Below are 13,124 nucleotides of genomic sequence, written 5' to 3'. Positions count from 1 at the left end.
AATACACTTCAAAAGGAAAGTGCTTGAATTGAATAAATAACGGATAATAAAAGAGCAACCCTTATTTATTGTGCAATGTATGTAATGATCAGATTATGGATAAAGTGCAGATTATTCTTTCTTCTTTAAACTATGTCGCCTAACCTTGAGGTTGGCAAATCTGTCAATCACTTTTTGGTGTTCCTCTCTCTCAAGCATCTCTTTTTCAATTGACATCATAGCCAGGTGGTTGAGTCTGCTTTGACCCATAATCCTCCTCAACCAGGTATAGAGGCGACGCAAGACACTGAAAGATCTCTCACAGCTACAGCTGCTAACTGGAATAATTAAGGCAACCTGAATAATAGCTTTCAGTGAAGGGAACATCTCATTGTCCAAAAGATTGTACACTGTCAGCATATCCCCAATTGCGCCAGCCTCACTTTTGCGCTTCAGAAAGTTTTTGGCAACCATCACTTTTTCTGACTTGAGTTCAATGTGGTAATGCAGTGCAAGTGCTGACAAATGAGGTTCTGACATGAAGTGGTTTGAGCTTGGATTGAAGGCATGAATTCCGTTAAGCAAGTCCTGATTCACACCTGCAAAACGCTTCTCAAGTTTAGAGATCATTCTGTCCAAACAAGGAAACAAACAATTTCCATTTAAGCCCTTCAGACTCAGAACAACTACAGATTTCACTACCAGCCCCACAAGTTGAATCAACAACAAATCCATCCATTCTCTTGGTCTTTCGCCTCTGTCCAGAAAACAGCTTTAAGACTGTTATCTGGTTCTCCTCACATATAGATAGAGCTTTTGCATGAAAATCTGCAGCCGTGGCATCATTTAGTTTCTGCTTCAGAGTCTCAATCACTGCATCCTTGTATGCCTGTGCCTGGGCAATATCTATAGTCTCCTTCTGAAGGGATGTGTAAACCTGCTGTTACTGACAGGAGATCCTTGAAAACAATCAAGAAATACAAAGAGGATAATTTACTTAGTTTTACCTTCAATCCCATTGCAACAGCTGTATTGATAGAGAGGCACTGAATGATGGCAGGAAAATTGTCCAGCACTGCAGTCACTGAACGAACCTGGCATGCCCATCGTGTGCTTGACAACTGCACAAGTTCACTTTGCAACAATCCTAATTTCTTCTGAGTGTCTACAAACATATGATGGTTGACAAGTGAAACAGTGAAGAATGAATACAGACTTTCAAGCATGTTGAAAAAATCTGGTTTCAGTAATAGCTCTGCATGTATGATATAGAACGAGATTTAAGTCGCAGGGTGCTGCTTTTGAAAAAGGGCTTGCACACCACCGACTGCTCAGCTAATGACAGCTGCGCCGTCGTAGCTCTGTGCCACACACTTCAACTGCGCAATTCCCTTCTCTTGCAATTCATTCTCAATAGCAGCTGTTATTGATGCAGCATCAAGCATTATTTTTTTTTTAGGGCTAGGAACCTTTCAACTTCACCTTCCACAGAAACATACCTCACGCACAGTGCTGACTGTTCTTGATTTTCATCATCTCACTAATAAAGGTTGCAGTTACTTCTTGTGAGGCACATTCAATCATCTCATTTTGACTATGACAATAAAGGTATGTGGCGTTTGCTGGGGGTCTATAACGCTGCAGGAAGGGGTCACATTTTCCCATCATGCATTCAAGAACATTTCCTTTATTTGTCACTGTTTTGTGATTCATCATGGCCACAAAATGGTATGCCTTGCTTTCCCAGGAAGCAAGTAACTGCCAAAATGCGTTCTAGGTACTCCCTTCTTTCATTAATTTCAGTGGCACTCGCTGCTTTTATCCTCTCTAGAACATTACCTTCTAAAACACTTGCTTTGTAGCTGTTCCAAAAAGTAACATAGTCCTTGTGCAACTGAGTGGTTTCATGTTTTGTAAACTTTTGCTATGCCTTTTGCCAGTTTCTGACTCCATCATTAATTAAAGCATCATATTTGAGACACTTGCCAAATACCCGGCACGCGAAACAGAAAGCAGCATTTTTTTTTTTAGGTGAGTATTCGAACCATTTAAAGCTTTTTTACCATGTCTCTTGAAAGGCTCTTTTTTGAGTGCCAAATTGAGTTAGTGGATACTGGGGCAGTTTTAACTGTTTAGGACCTGTATTCTTATCACCTAATTAAAAAGAGACACTGCTGTGGCTTGGTGGCTCGTTTGCCTTCTCTCATCTACTAGAGCCTCTCTCTGTTGTTCTTCTCCTCCTAGGAAGGAGAAGAACAAAGGGGAAATTAAATCAATTAAATCAAGGGGAAATTAAATTAATTAAATCAAAAGGGAAAATTAAGCAAATAGTAAATAATGTAGTTTATTAATAGTAATGAAGATGTCCTGTCTAGAATAAAGTTAACTAAGTCCCTGTGTCATTAGAAAAAAAAACCCACAAAAAAACACTCTTACCTGAATGTTATGCCTTTTGTTTGGTGAAAAGCACTCGTATGTCCATGACTCACCGAGTCTCACTCCATGAAGCTACAACTTCTTCTACACACACACACACACACACGCACACGCACGCGCACACACACACACACACACACACACACACACACACACACACACACACACACACACACACACACACAGAAAAGTGAAGCTATGCATGGCCTATATCTCACTCATATTATTTCAATGTCTGTAAATCTGATTTTTTTCAATTGAACCTTTATTTATCCAGGCAAGGCAATTTAGGTTAAGTTGGCAGCTTCCTCCACTCGGCGAACTTTTAGCGTTAAAATTTAGCACAAAATTTTACAAATTTGAATGATTCTGGGAGAACCACAATGTTAGTTCCAGTTCCAGCGATTCTTAATACCCAACCCTACCTATGAGACTGAGGTATAGAAAATAGATGGATGAATTAGATTTTCCATGAAATTATATATTATGTAGGCCAGCATAGTGGACGCCTGCCTCCCAGTGCTGAGGGCAGAAGATCAAGTCCGGGCTTTAGCCTTCCTGGGTAGAGTTTGCATGTTCTCCCCATGCCTGCGTGGGTTTTCCTCAGGTACTCTGATCTCCTCCCACATTCTAAAGACATACATGGCAGGTTAATTAAGCCGTCTGAAAACCCACCCAAAGTATGATTGCGAGTGTGGATGGCTGTTTGTATCTATGTGCCCTGCGATTGGCTGACAACCAGTTCAGGGAGTAGTACCCCAGCTACTGCGCAAAGCCAGCTGGGATAGAGGAAAAAGCGGTTCAGAAAATAGATGGATGAATATGTACTGCTTTTAAACCACATTTTGCATCTCGGTGAAAACGGTAGTATTTCTCTAACACAACCCACTTTAATTTCACAAGAAAAAAGTGACAACAAACAGGAAACCAATTTGATTTATTTTTAAACTGCAGGTTTTCAGTAACTATGCTTTCTATTTTAATGCCATAAAAAGATACTGTTGTGTTACAGCATGATACAAGGTTTTATTTCACTTGAGGAAACAATCCTCAGAGTAGGCTGTGTTGTTCAGATAAGTGCGCTGTCAACTCAGCACCTTACTTATGTGGTAGAAAACAGCCCAAATTCAAGGCCAGGCCCACATGGATGATCTTGATGGCTTGCAAGGGAAGTCTGAGAGCTTCAACTGATAATCCAGTGTTGGAAAAATTGTAAGTTATCACATGAATAAGCACTTTACTATTTGCTGCAATTGAAACGCTACACAACTACCCACACATGCACCAGATGCCTGTTTTTTTTATCATTGAGTTTAGTACCGCCTTTTGTTTCGTTCTTCTAAACTTGTGAATAAATGCGCAGAGTAGGGAGGTGGAGGCAGGAGGTTCTTTGGTGCTGATTGCATTCCACTTCCTCCTTTCTGTAGAAAGACAAACTTGGATGTGTTCCTTGATCCTTGTCTCACGGAGTTGCATCATTTGAGGAAGATTTAATAATAGCCCTGACATCCAGATAAATGAGTGAGGAAGGTGTTTGAGAATTGTTTGAAGGCCAAACTGCTGGATAGGTAGAGGCTAGAAGTGGGCGGATCAGTAACGATATCTGATCGATAGTGGCACTGTAATATAGATCTAGTAGTTAAGTTTCAGTTTGGCTCTTTTATGCACTGTGCGGTTTAGTCAAACAGATAACAAGTATGTCACCGCACATGGCACTTCAGTCTGTCAGAGCAGAGCAAGCATCCTCCTCCCTTCGTGTTTCAATCGTATGCTGTCACGTGGCATCTCAACTTTGTAGTAGATTGCATGAACACGTACAGTATTGTACTTAAAAAATAATTTGTTTTGTAAGTTGTTTTACGTTTTATATTTGGTGCATGATAATCTTTAACATCTTGTTTATTTAGGTTGAAAAAAAAAATACACAAAAAAGTGCAATGAAGGTAGAATTTTTAGTTTTTTTTTTGTATTTGTAGTTTCTGAACAGTGTGTCATGTCTGGGTAGAGCTGGCTTTGGTTGAGGGCCCCAATTGGTCCTGAGTGGATGCATGCCCTTCCGCAGGCTGACCAATCCGGGCCCTCAGCCACTTGTGCCTGGCCCCAGGTGTGACTAATCCCCTAATTAGTGTGGGTGCATTTAATTCCCGGGTGGTGATCAGTCCCTTGTGGGATCATTGCCATTGTCACGGTCACCCCCGGAGTTTGTTCTGTCGTTTTTGATTTTGAGTTTGTACAATAAAACATAACAGTCTAACCCGCACTCCTGCCTTCCTGCATTTTGGGTCCTCTACTCCACACGCCGGCGGACTCAACTCCGCCCCTTGGCCGGACCGTGACACAGTGTATGTTAAAGAATTTGTTTAAATTAGTTTTCCTATGATCACTTATTGAACACATATTTTATGGTTGTAATGTTTTTGAAAAAAAAATAAAATAAAATAATTTTTATTTATCAACAAATGCACCAGCATGATGTTTCTCCAGGCATTTTTGCGCAGTTTTTGTTTTTAAATATCCCCCCGCATGACATGTTTAAAGAACATTTTATCATGCGCATGCATTCCAATGCAGCCAACTGTAAAATTCATACACCTTTGACACAAATAATAAGATGCATATGACATACACAATTGTGCATGTGTTCATTGTGTAATAACTAAATCAAATTATATGAAATGTTCAGTAATTTAAAATGAATGCATTAACTCTCACTATGCATGTCTGTTAGCAGTTGAAAATAATCTTCAAATGCATTTTGCTTGTGAAGGTTTGGAAGAAATGAGGGACATTTCTGCTTTACATGATATATATTCTAGATCCAAGTATTTGAAAAGATTTTGCATCTGTTTTGACCTGCTATTTCCCCTGTTCTACTATAAAACCATTCCAAAATCAAGGCAGAATTCTGACATTGCACACACACAGTTGATCTATTTTTGTTCTATAGCTCTACATTTTGTATAAAATGTGCCAGAAAATGGAACATGTCACTTGCATTGACTTCCCACATGAGTGCCACTGGAATGAAAGAGGATTTCACAACTGCTACAAGAAATTGAGCAGGAGCTCAAGCAAGAAGCTGGAGTGGTGCAGTCAGCTTATGTATTTATTCACTCTCATGATTCCTCTGAGTGACACTCGAGCGAGACCCTTTGGTAAACTGTATTTATATAACTAGGGATGTAACGATATCCAAACATCACAATATGAACCTGACAATACGATAATTATCAAGATATTGTGGGGAGGTTGGTGATATAAAAAAAGGTCACAAATACTGTAAAAAAAAAAAAAAAAGGAGCTTATACTTAAGAAAAGCACAATATTGTGCTTTTGTACATAACAGCAATGCATCTAAACAACTTACAATCGCTAATTACACTTAATATTGAGGCACTTACTTGCTAATGCATGCATATGGAGTTCCTCTACATATTGACTCGGTTCACAAGCATTTTACATTCCCCTTCATCTGACCATTAGCGTGGATTTTAAACAAAGAAGGGCCAAAAAATGCCTTGTGAAAATTAAACTGCACTAAAAAAGTAGCCACAAGAGGGTGCTACAGCTGCACAAATGGAAATCAACTTGGTATTTTTAACAGATGTGCTGCTTTTAATATCGTGGCATGACGGTGACGATATTGTGGCAATTTTAATATTGCGATATCACAATATTGCCGTTATCGTTACATCCCTATTTATGACTACATATTATTGACCTTTGCGGGATTACAATTTTCTTTTTGCACTTCTTCAACCTAAGTCTAATGTTCTTCAGGCTCAATAGTGGCAGCGTGACAACTGCAAAAGTGCTCAGAAATATTTTTTGTGTAGTTCTGTTTACATTTATTCAACTCAAAAGTTAATCTACAACAAAATGACTATGTCCGAATGAATGACTGTGACCCACCCCCTTCTATCTGGGACTTGCTAGCAGTTGCCTTCATCCGCTTTTTGGATTCAGGGCTGAATGATATGGACAGAATTTCATATCTCGATATTTTTGCCAGACCTCTTTTATTCTTTAGTCTTTGACCCTGCATGTGGCGTAGCATCGTTTCAGTATTTTATGGTGCCTGCTGTATTTTGTTTTATTTGATTGATACTTGTTTTACTTACTCATTCACTTCCCTACGTCTCACTATTTTTTTTATTATTAATTTGATCTATTTGTATACTGTACTTCCCTACTTATATTTGTAATAATTGTATTTTGTGTTATTTTGTTTCACTTGTCTACAGCGAGACTGATTTATATTCCATGTACAGCCCTTTGTATGCAACAATGTATCTTTTAAAGTGCTTTACAAAGAGAGTTGAGATATGTTGGTTATAGACGACAATTTATGGATTCAGTGAAAACAAAGCAAAATATCAATCAAAAGGATGTGTAAAGTGCTTTTTTTTTAATTAGAACTTAGTGACAGTCAACAACAAACAAAATTGGCAATGAAAAAAATCTGAATTCAACTCACATTGTACTGCAACTGTGCTTTAGTGATAAATAATTTTATGTTCCAATAGAAGTTGTTTGTGTGCCTGCGTAGGTCTGTTAACCGTATTACTGTGTATTGTTCTACAATTTGTCCGTGCATGTGTTGTGTGGCTTGACTGAATGAAATAAGTTAATATAATAAGTTTGCCACTCACTTGCAAACGTAACCAGTGGACAAAAACAAAGTGCGCATTCACAGTCCATACCATTCTGACATGTCAATGAAGCTGAAACACATTCAATGTTAAGATAAGGCTAACTTCAAAATAAAGTTGTCCAATTACAGTAATACATTACCGGCAATGCAAATAGCCTTAGTACACTTCGTGGTGTGATGGCTAATTTCGACTTCCTTTTTAGACGCTTCTTTGATTGACATTGTAGTTGCGACCAACATCAACATAACGCTATCCCGAACTCATATTCAATCGCTAATTTAGGACACCAAGAAACCGCTAATTAATTATGCCGTCATTTATGATACGGCAGTCTCCAACGTAATTGGCTAGCAGCTAGCTGTTAGCATGACAAACGAATGTCTGGCTGCTGGCTGGTAAGTTTGACAGCTGGTACCCTTACTTGAACTCTTTTCCAATATTCTGGACCAAGGTTACTTTGTAATTCACTCTCAATGTTTAGAGGAAGGGTATGTGCCTTAAATTGCACTTTGAGGTCTTTTCAATTATTTAAAAAACTAATAGAACAAAAACATTCAACTCAAAATGTCACCCAAACACTTAATCCTACACAGCTATTTTAGACATTTAGATTTTTTTTTTTTTTATTTAATGGAAAAAGTGCTTTACAAATAAAGACAAAGTACTATTTATCTTTTTCTTTTTCTGATCCGAAAAAAGATCAGATCCGTGAGTTTTGTGATTAGATGCACCACTAGTAAATAGTCATGAGAATAAAGCAAATGCAATGAATTAGGTGTGTCCAAACTTTTGGCCTGTACTGAACTTGTTTAAAATGTCTCCACTGAAATGTTTCTAGACAAGAAAATGCAGTTTGCTGCAATACACAAAATGTTAAGGGTAATCAATTCAAACAGCTAAATAAAAACATACGATTCAGGAAAAGAAGCAATATCATGTGTTTGACAGCTTAAAAAAAAAGGGATTCATAATACATCCAGGAAAAAAACACACCAACATTTTTATTGTTGAAAAGGTCAGTCATTTTTTGTCCATTCAGCAGATGGCAATGAGTGTACAATACCAGAATTTTAAATCAAATCAATCAAGTCAAGACTATGAGATCCATGAAAGCAGTAGAGACCAGAATACGCACGTAGGCAATTTATCGGTTTTAAAGTGTTTACACAGATGCATACTAATATAAACACATTGTTTGCCTCCAGCGATATAACAGCCTAGGATGCGCCTTTTGCTCTCAACTTGGACAGCAGCATTTCATTCTTTCGACATTCCTGGTGGAACAAAATTGGGAGTTAACCACAACAGATTTTCTATTTCCATACAGGTTAATATTTACTTCTTTTTTTATTATTATTCAAGACTAATGCCATAGCCATTACCTCTTTAAAGTCTTTGACTGTTTTGAAATAAAGCCGCTGGATGTCAAGCAATTCCAGGTATTTGTCATTCAGATGATCTCTTCTCATTTTGTTCTCCTGCTTTTTCTTCTCCATCTGCATGCAAAGCAGAAAGCACACATTTGACTTTTTAGTCAAGAGGGAATTTGTCAACATTTTAACAAATTCTGCACTTTGTGACAGATTGTTGCCCTTCCACCAGCTCCCTCTGTTTCCATTTTTAAAAGTCCTCTTATTATTTTTTTTATATTCTATGACTTTTGACTCAGCATGAGATACGGCATTGTTTGAAATTATAGTGTTTACTGTTTTTATTTTATTGATTATGTTTTAAACAATCCATGTCAAAATTACTAAATAAATAAGAGCTCTAATGAATTTATTGGAGCCAGACACACGTAAGATGGCGGCTCTACGTGCGTCAGCAGTATCCACTATACCATAGAGCAAGACACTCCTCCTGATACGACTCCGCCAAGTTTTTTTTTTTCACTCCTCCAAGAAGCATGCAGGCTAACCATCCAGCATTATTATTATTACTACGGTTTTACGCCATCAAAAGTCCAATAACCGAGACAAGTTGACCCAGTTGGCCACAATGCACTTAACAGACACAAGGGAGTTTGCAAACACGGACGCCGGCGGACTCACTTTGTCACGTTTATTGATTTTAAAGAAGTTATTTGAAGAACCTTTCTGTGCGGTACCCTTAGTTTGCTGCATCAATGGCCATTGTAGGCTTCGACAACTCAATATGTTTGAACGAGACAAGCAAATATGTCAAGCTTAGTAAACATATGATGAGGATAAAGCACTATTTAAGTGCACTCCATTTACCATTTAATATTTTGATTGTAGCAATAATTGATGTTGTCTTTTAGACAAATTAGTAATTTGATCAGTGCTTGAGGAAGTCGTAATTTCCCCCAACCGCTTATAGGGGCACCACGTTCTGTTTACTTTCAATTTAGAGAAACACAACAAATAAAATCCAAATTCTCATTTATTTATTCATAATCTGAAGTCGCCACATTCAAAGTTTGTGGTTCTTTGTATTACTAAAATAATTACTAATCCACTCGGACACAAGCACGATTGAGAATGAACTAGATAAAATAAAAAAAACATGCATTTATTTACTACGGTCACACATACAGAGTCACAATACTGTCTACCTAACTATCATATGGTGGAAAAAATATAAAATAAAATAAAAGTGAGCTAATGTAAATAAGAAAGGAACAATTTAACGAGGTAGAAAGGAAAGGTTTGACTTGCCAAATCTTTGAGATGTTTGAAATGGTAGTTGCACCAGCGATATGTCAAATTGGTCATAAGACTGCAACTTACTGGAGTGAGTTGGATCGAGCTGACGGAGGTAAGATCGGTTTGAAGAAAGAAGAAGAAAAAAATTGCTCCAAAAACAAGGCAAAAATAAAAATTATGAAAAATTGTTCTGCAGTCAGACGCACGAGCCACATCTCGGCTCAGGTGCGTTCAGCCCCAACCGGAGTTGTCCTCTCGGCGCACGGGGAGATCCGCGTCTCAGCTGGCCAATCACCTGAAGCCGAAATTTGCTGCGTGTCTGCGTCCCAAGGGAGATTTGCCGTTGGACCCGCTCTCGCCACGATGGGAAGTCGGAGAGCAGGTGCAGCGGGACACACTGGACTTGCGCGTGTCCGTTCAACTTTAGTGCCCGGGGTCCCAGAAGGGGTCACGGAAAAGTTTGTCGGCGGCTGTATTGCCGACGTGGACGACCACACAAAAACAAGAAGATATGAAAAATGAAATAAAAACAAACAAGGTGTCCGTCTTCCAGTGCGTGCCGGCTGCTTTACACTGCCTACAAGCACGATCGCCAAGTCCAAGACACTTGGTAGTTTCTTGGACAAAAGAAAAATTGCCACGTGGAAGTTCTTTTGTCTTTTCTGGCCAGACAGATGAAAAAAAAAAAGAAGATGACAGGAACAGCGGCAGAAGACGAGAGAGATAACATTAGTCCACGGCCGCTTTTAAAGGTGGACTTTCAAGAAAGCTGGAATGTAGCCATCTGAGTTCATTTAAACAACTGGTATGGTTTATCTGTCGTGTTAATCCCCCACCTCCACAGGGGAGAGGATGGAGCCCCCGATAAGACACTTTAGTACCATAAACTCGTGGTTCTGGCGGGTGAAAAGTAAACATTCACATCCTGATAAAACTGGGCGAGGATGATTGAAAGGGTAGAAGTCACATTTTGACCTTTTCTGGCGGGGGTGGGGTATTATTTCTTCACCTCAAAACCCCAGATTTCACAAAAAATATAGAGGGTGACTGGCAGTATTCGTTACATGAACTACAGTAATTTCTGGACTATAAGGCGCACCTGACTATACGACGCACTAGCTAAATTTGGGGAATACTCAAGTTTGTTACACATATAAGCCGCACCCGACTGTAACCCGCAGGTGTTTTAATGTTACCGCATCGGTTTCCAGCTGATTTCTTTTCCATAATGAGGGTGCAAATTGTCTCGCTCTCGTTCTCTCTGTCCTACTGTATTTGGGCTCACTTGGTTTGTTTTGCTCTGCCTGACACTCTTGCGCTTTCTTTATAGTGCGGCTTATAGTCAAGAAATTACTGTTTCTTACTTTATTTCTTTATTGGATTTTTCATATGTTGGACTATGAAGTGATTTTCAGGAAAAGTACAATTACTTATTGTACTTTCCTTTTCGTGATTCTAGTTTATTCAGGGCTAACGCCAATGAGCATATGTGTGCTCAGACCCCTTTACATTTTTCACTGTTTCATTGCAGCTATTTGCTAAAATCAAATAATTTAAGTTTATTTCTCGTTAATGTACACTCAGAACCCCATAGTCACAGAAAAAAACTTAAGTGTAGAAATGTTTGCAAATTTATTAATAAAGAAATATTGAAATATCACATTGTCACAAGTGTTCAAAGCCTTTGCTCAGTATTGAGTAGGAGCACATTTTTGAGCTAGCACAGCCACGAGTCTTCTGGGGATTGATACAAGTTTTTTTTACACCTGGATTTGGAGATCCTCTGCCACTCTTACTTGCGGATCCTCTCAAGTTTCATTAGGTTGGATGGTGGACGTTGGTGGACTACCATTTTCAGGTATCTCCAGAGATGCTCAATTGGGTTAGGTCAGAGCTCTGCCTGGGTTATTCAAGAATGGTAACAGAGTTGTTCCAAAGCCACTCCATTGTTATTTTAGCTGTGTGTTTAGGGTCACTGTGTTGATCAGAAGGTGAACCTTTGGCCCAGTCTGAGGTACTGAGCATCAGTTATTCAGCAATTGTCAACAGTCTGGACACCCTTGCATCAGTTTCCCGTCATTCAAAGTGGGCATCTGTCATTGGCGGACTGACGCCCACCTTTTTTTGCCCTATCCTAACCTGAACCTGTCCGCATGAAGCTCCGTGCCCACACATACCGAAAGGAGCTCAACTCAAGTTCTGCGTCACACAGGACATCAAATTTAATAACTAATCCTATGCTTCTGTCATGTTTTGATTATTTTAGTTTGAATATAAATTTTGCTAATTGATTTGTTCTATTTGGGCAGGGGTGTCAAACTCAAATACAGAGTGGGCTAAAATTTTAAACTAAACAAAGCCGCGGGCCAAGGTTGAACAAATTAACCTTTTAAATAGGGACCCAAACAAGTTTTACATTGAATATTGAACAAGCAAGGCATATATAACTTTATAGTGACATGCAAAATTGAGTTTCAAATAATAATAATAATAATAATAATAATAATTAACAAAACATATCAATGGCATATTAAAAAATAATAATAAATTGAATGCCTCTTGCAGCCTTCTGAGGTAAATATCAAAATAAACTTTTTCCACAGGCTAATAATAAATTTGAAAATAAAATAACAATAATAAATAAATAAAACATTCACGCCTTGAAGTAGCAAGAAAAAGTGCATGAATAAAACGTTAATTATTGCTCAGTTTGCTACACTGATTTGCTTTAACACTGAATATGGAACAAGCAACGTTTATATAACGAAATAGTGCAAAATCAACTTTCAAAAAACATCCATGGCATATAACTCTTTGACTGCCAAAAACGTTAAATAACGTTTAGTAAAATCCTACGGAGGAGCACCAAAGACGTTAAAAAAAAAAGAAGTTTTTTTGGTTTTTTTTGGGAAACGGGTGGAGGAAAGCCTTGGCCAGCTGTGCTGAAAGTATCAAGCAGATCTAGACCTATTTTTGGCCCCTAGATGGCAGCGATGACTCTCTTTGGACAAGATTGGGTAGGCGTCAGTCGAAGACGTGAGGCGGAGCTAGAGTGTTGAGGGGACAATGGCTGAGGAAGCCATAATGGCGACCGGTTGCAAGCAGCTCACGCTTGAGCATTTTTTTCAAAGACGAAAAAAAAAAAACTAATGTGATTACTAAGTTAACACATAAATAATGTTGAAGAGTTCAAATTTCATGAACAAATAATTGTATCATGACCAAATGAAAAGTAACTCATATTAGAGCATACCACAAATGTCTTTGTTATAGCAGAAGATGTTATCTGTCGGAGTCATGTGCATACACAATGAATTACTTAAAAAAATAAAATAAAAAAAAGGAGGAGATAAAAAAAAAAGCGGAATTCCGCGAATTAGCGGAAAAA

General features: G+C 38.4%; 2 protein-coding genes across 3 annotated transcripts in view; both read right to left on the bottom strand.

The window, feature by feature from the left end:
- LOC144060680 (uncharacterized) overlaps window positions 1–3,117 on the bottom strand; it is a 29,281-nt gene extending 26,164 nt beyond the window's left edge. The window contains exon 1 of the mRNA XM_077580429.1: window positions 2,416–3,117. The gene's annotated coding sequence lies outside the window, so the exon portion shown is untranslated. The remainder of the gene's footprint in view (window positions 1–2,415) is intronic.
- Window positions 3,118–8,045: 4,928 nt separating this feature from the next.
- Window positions 8,046–13,124, bottom strand: part of ccdc93 (CCC complex scaffolding subunit CCDC93) — a 108,941-nt gene continuing 103,862 nt past the window's right edge. For both annotated transcript variants that reach the window (XM_077580426.1, XM_077580427.1), the window contains 2 exons: window positions 8,453–8,566; window positions 8,046–8,344 (listed from right to left, as the gene is read on the bottom strand). In XM_077580426.1, coding sequence (XP_077436552.1) covers window positions 8,288–8,344; window positions 8,453–8,566 — 171 coding nt within the window. In that variant the 3' untranslated portion in view covers window positions 8,046–8,287. The remainder of the gene's footprint in view (window positions 8,345–8,452; window positions 8,567–13,124) is intronic.

Source organism: Vanacampus margaritifer, chromosome 11 (genome assembly GCF_051991255.1).
Source record: "Vanacampus margaritifer isolate UIUO_Vmar chromosome 11, RoL_Vmar_1.0, whole genome shotgun sequence".
Taxonomy (NCBI): domain Eukaryota; kingdom Metazoa; phylum Chordata; class Actinopteri; order Syngnathiformes; family Syngnathidae; genus Vanacampus; species Vanacampus margaritifer.
This window is presented reverse-complemented; position numbering and strand designations above follow the sequence as displayed.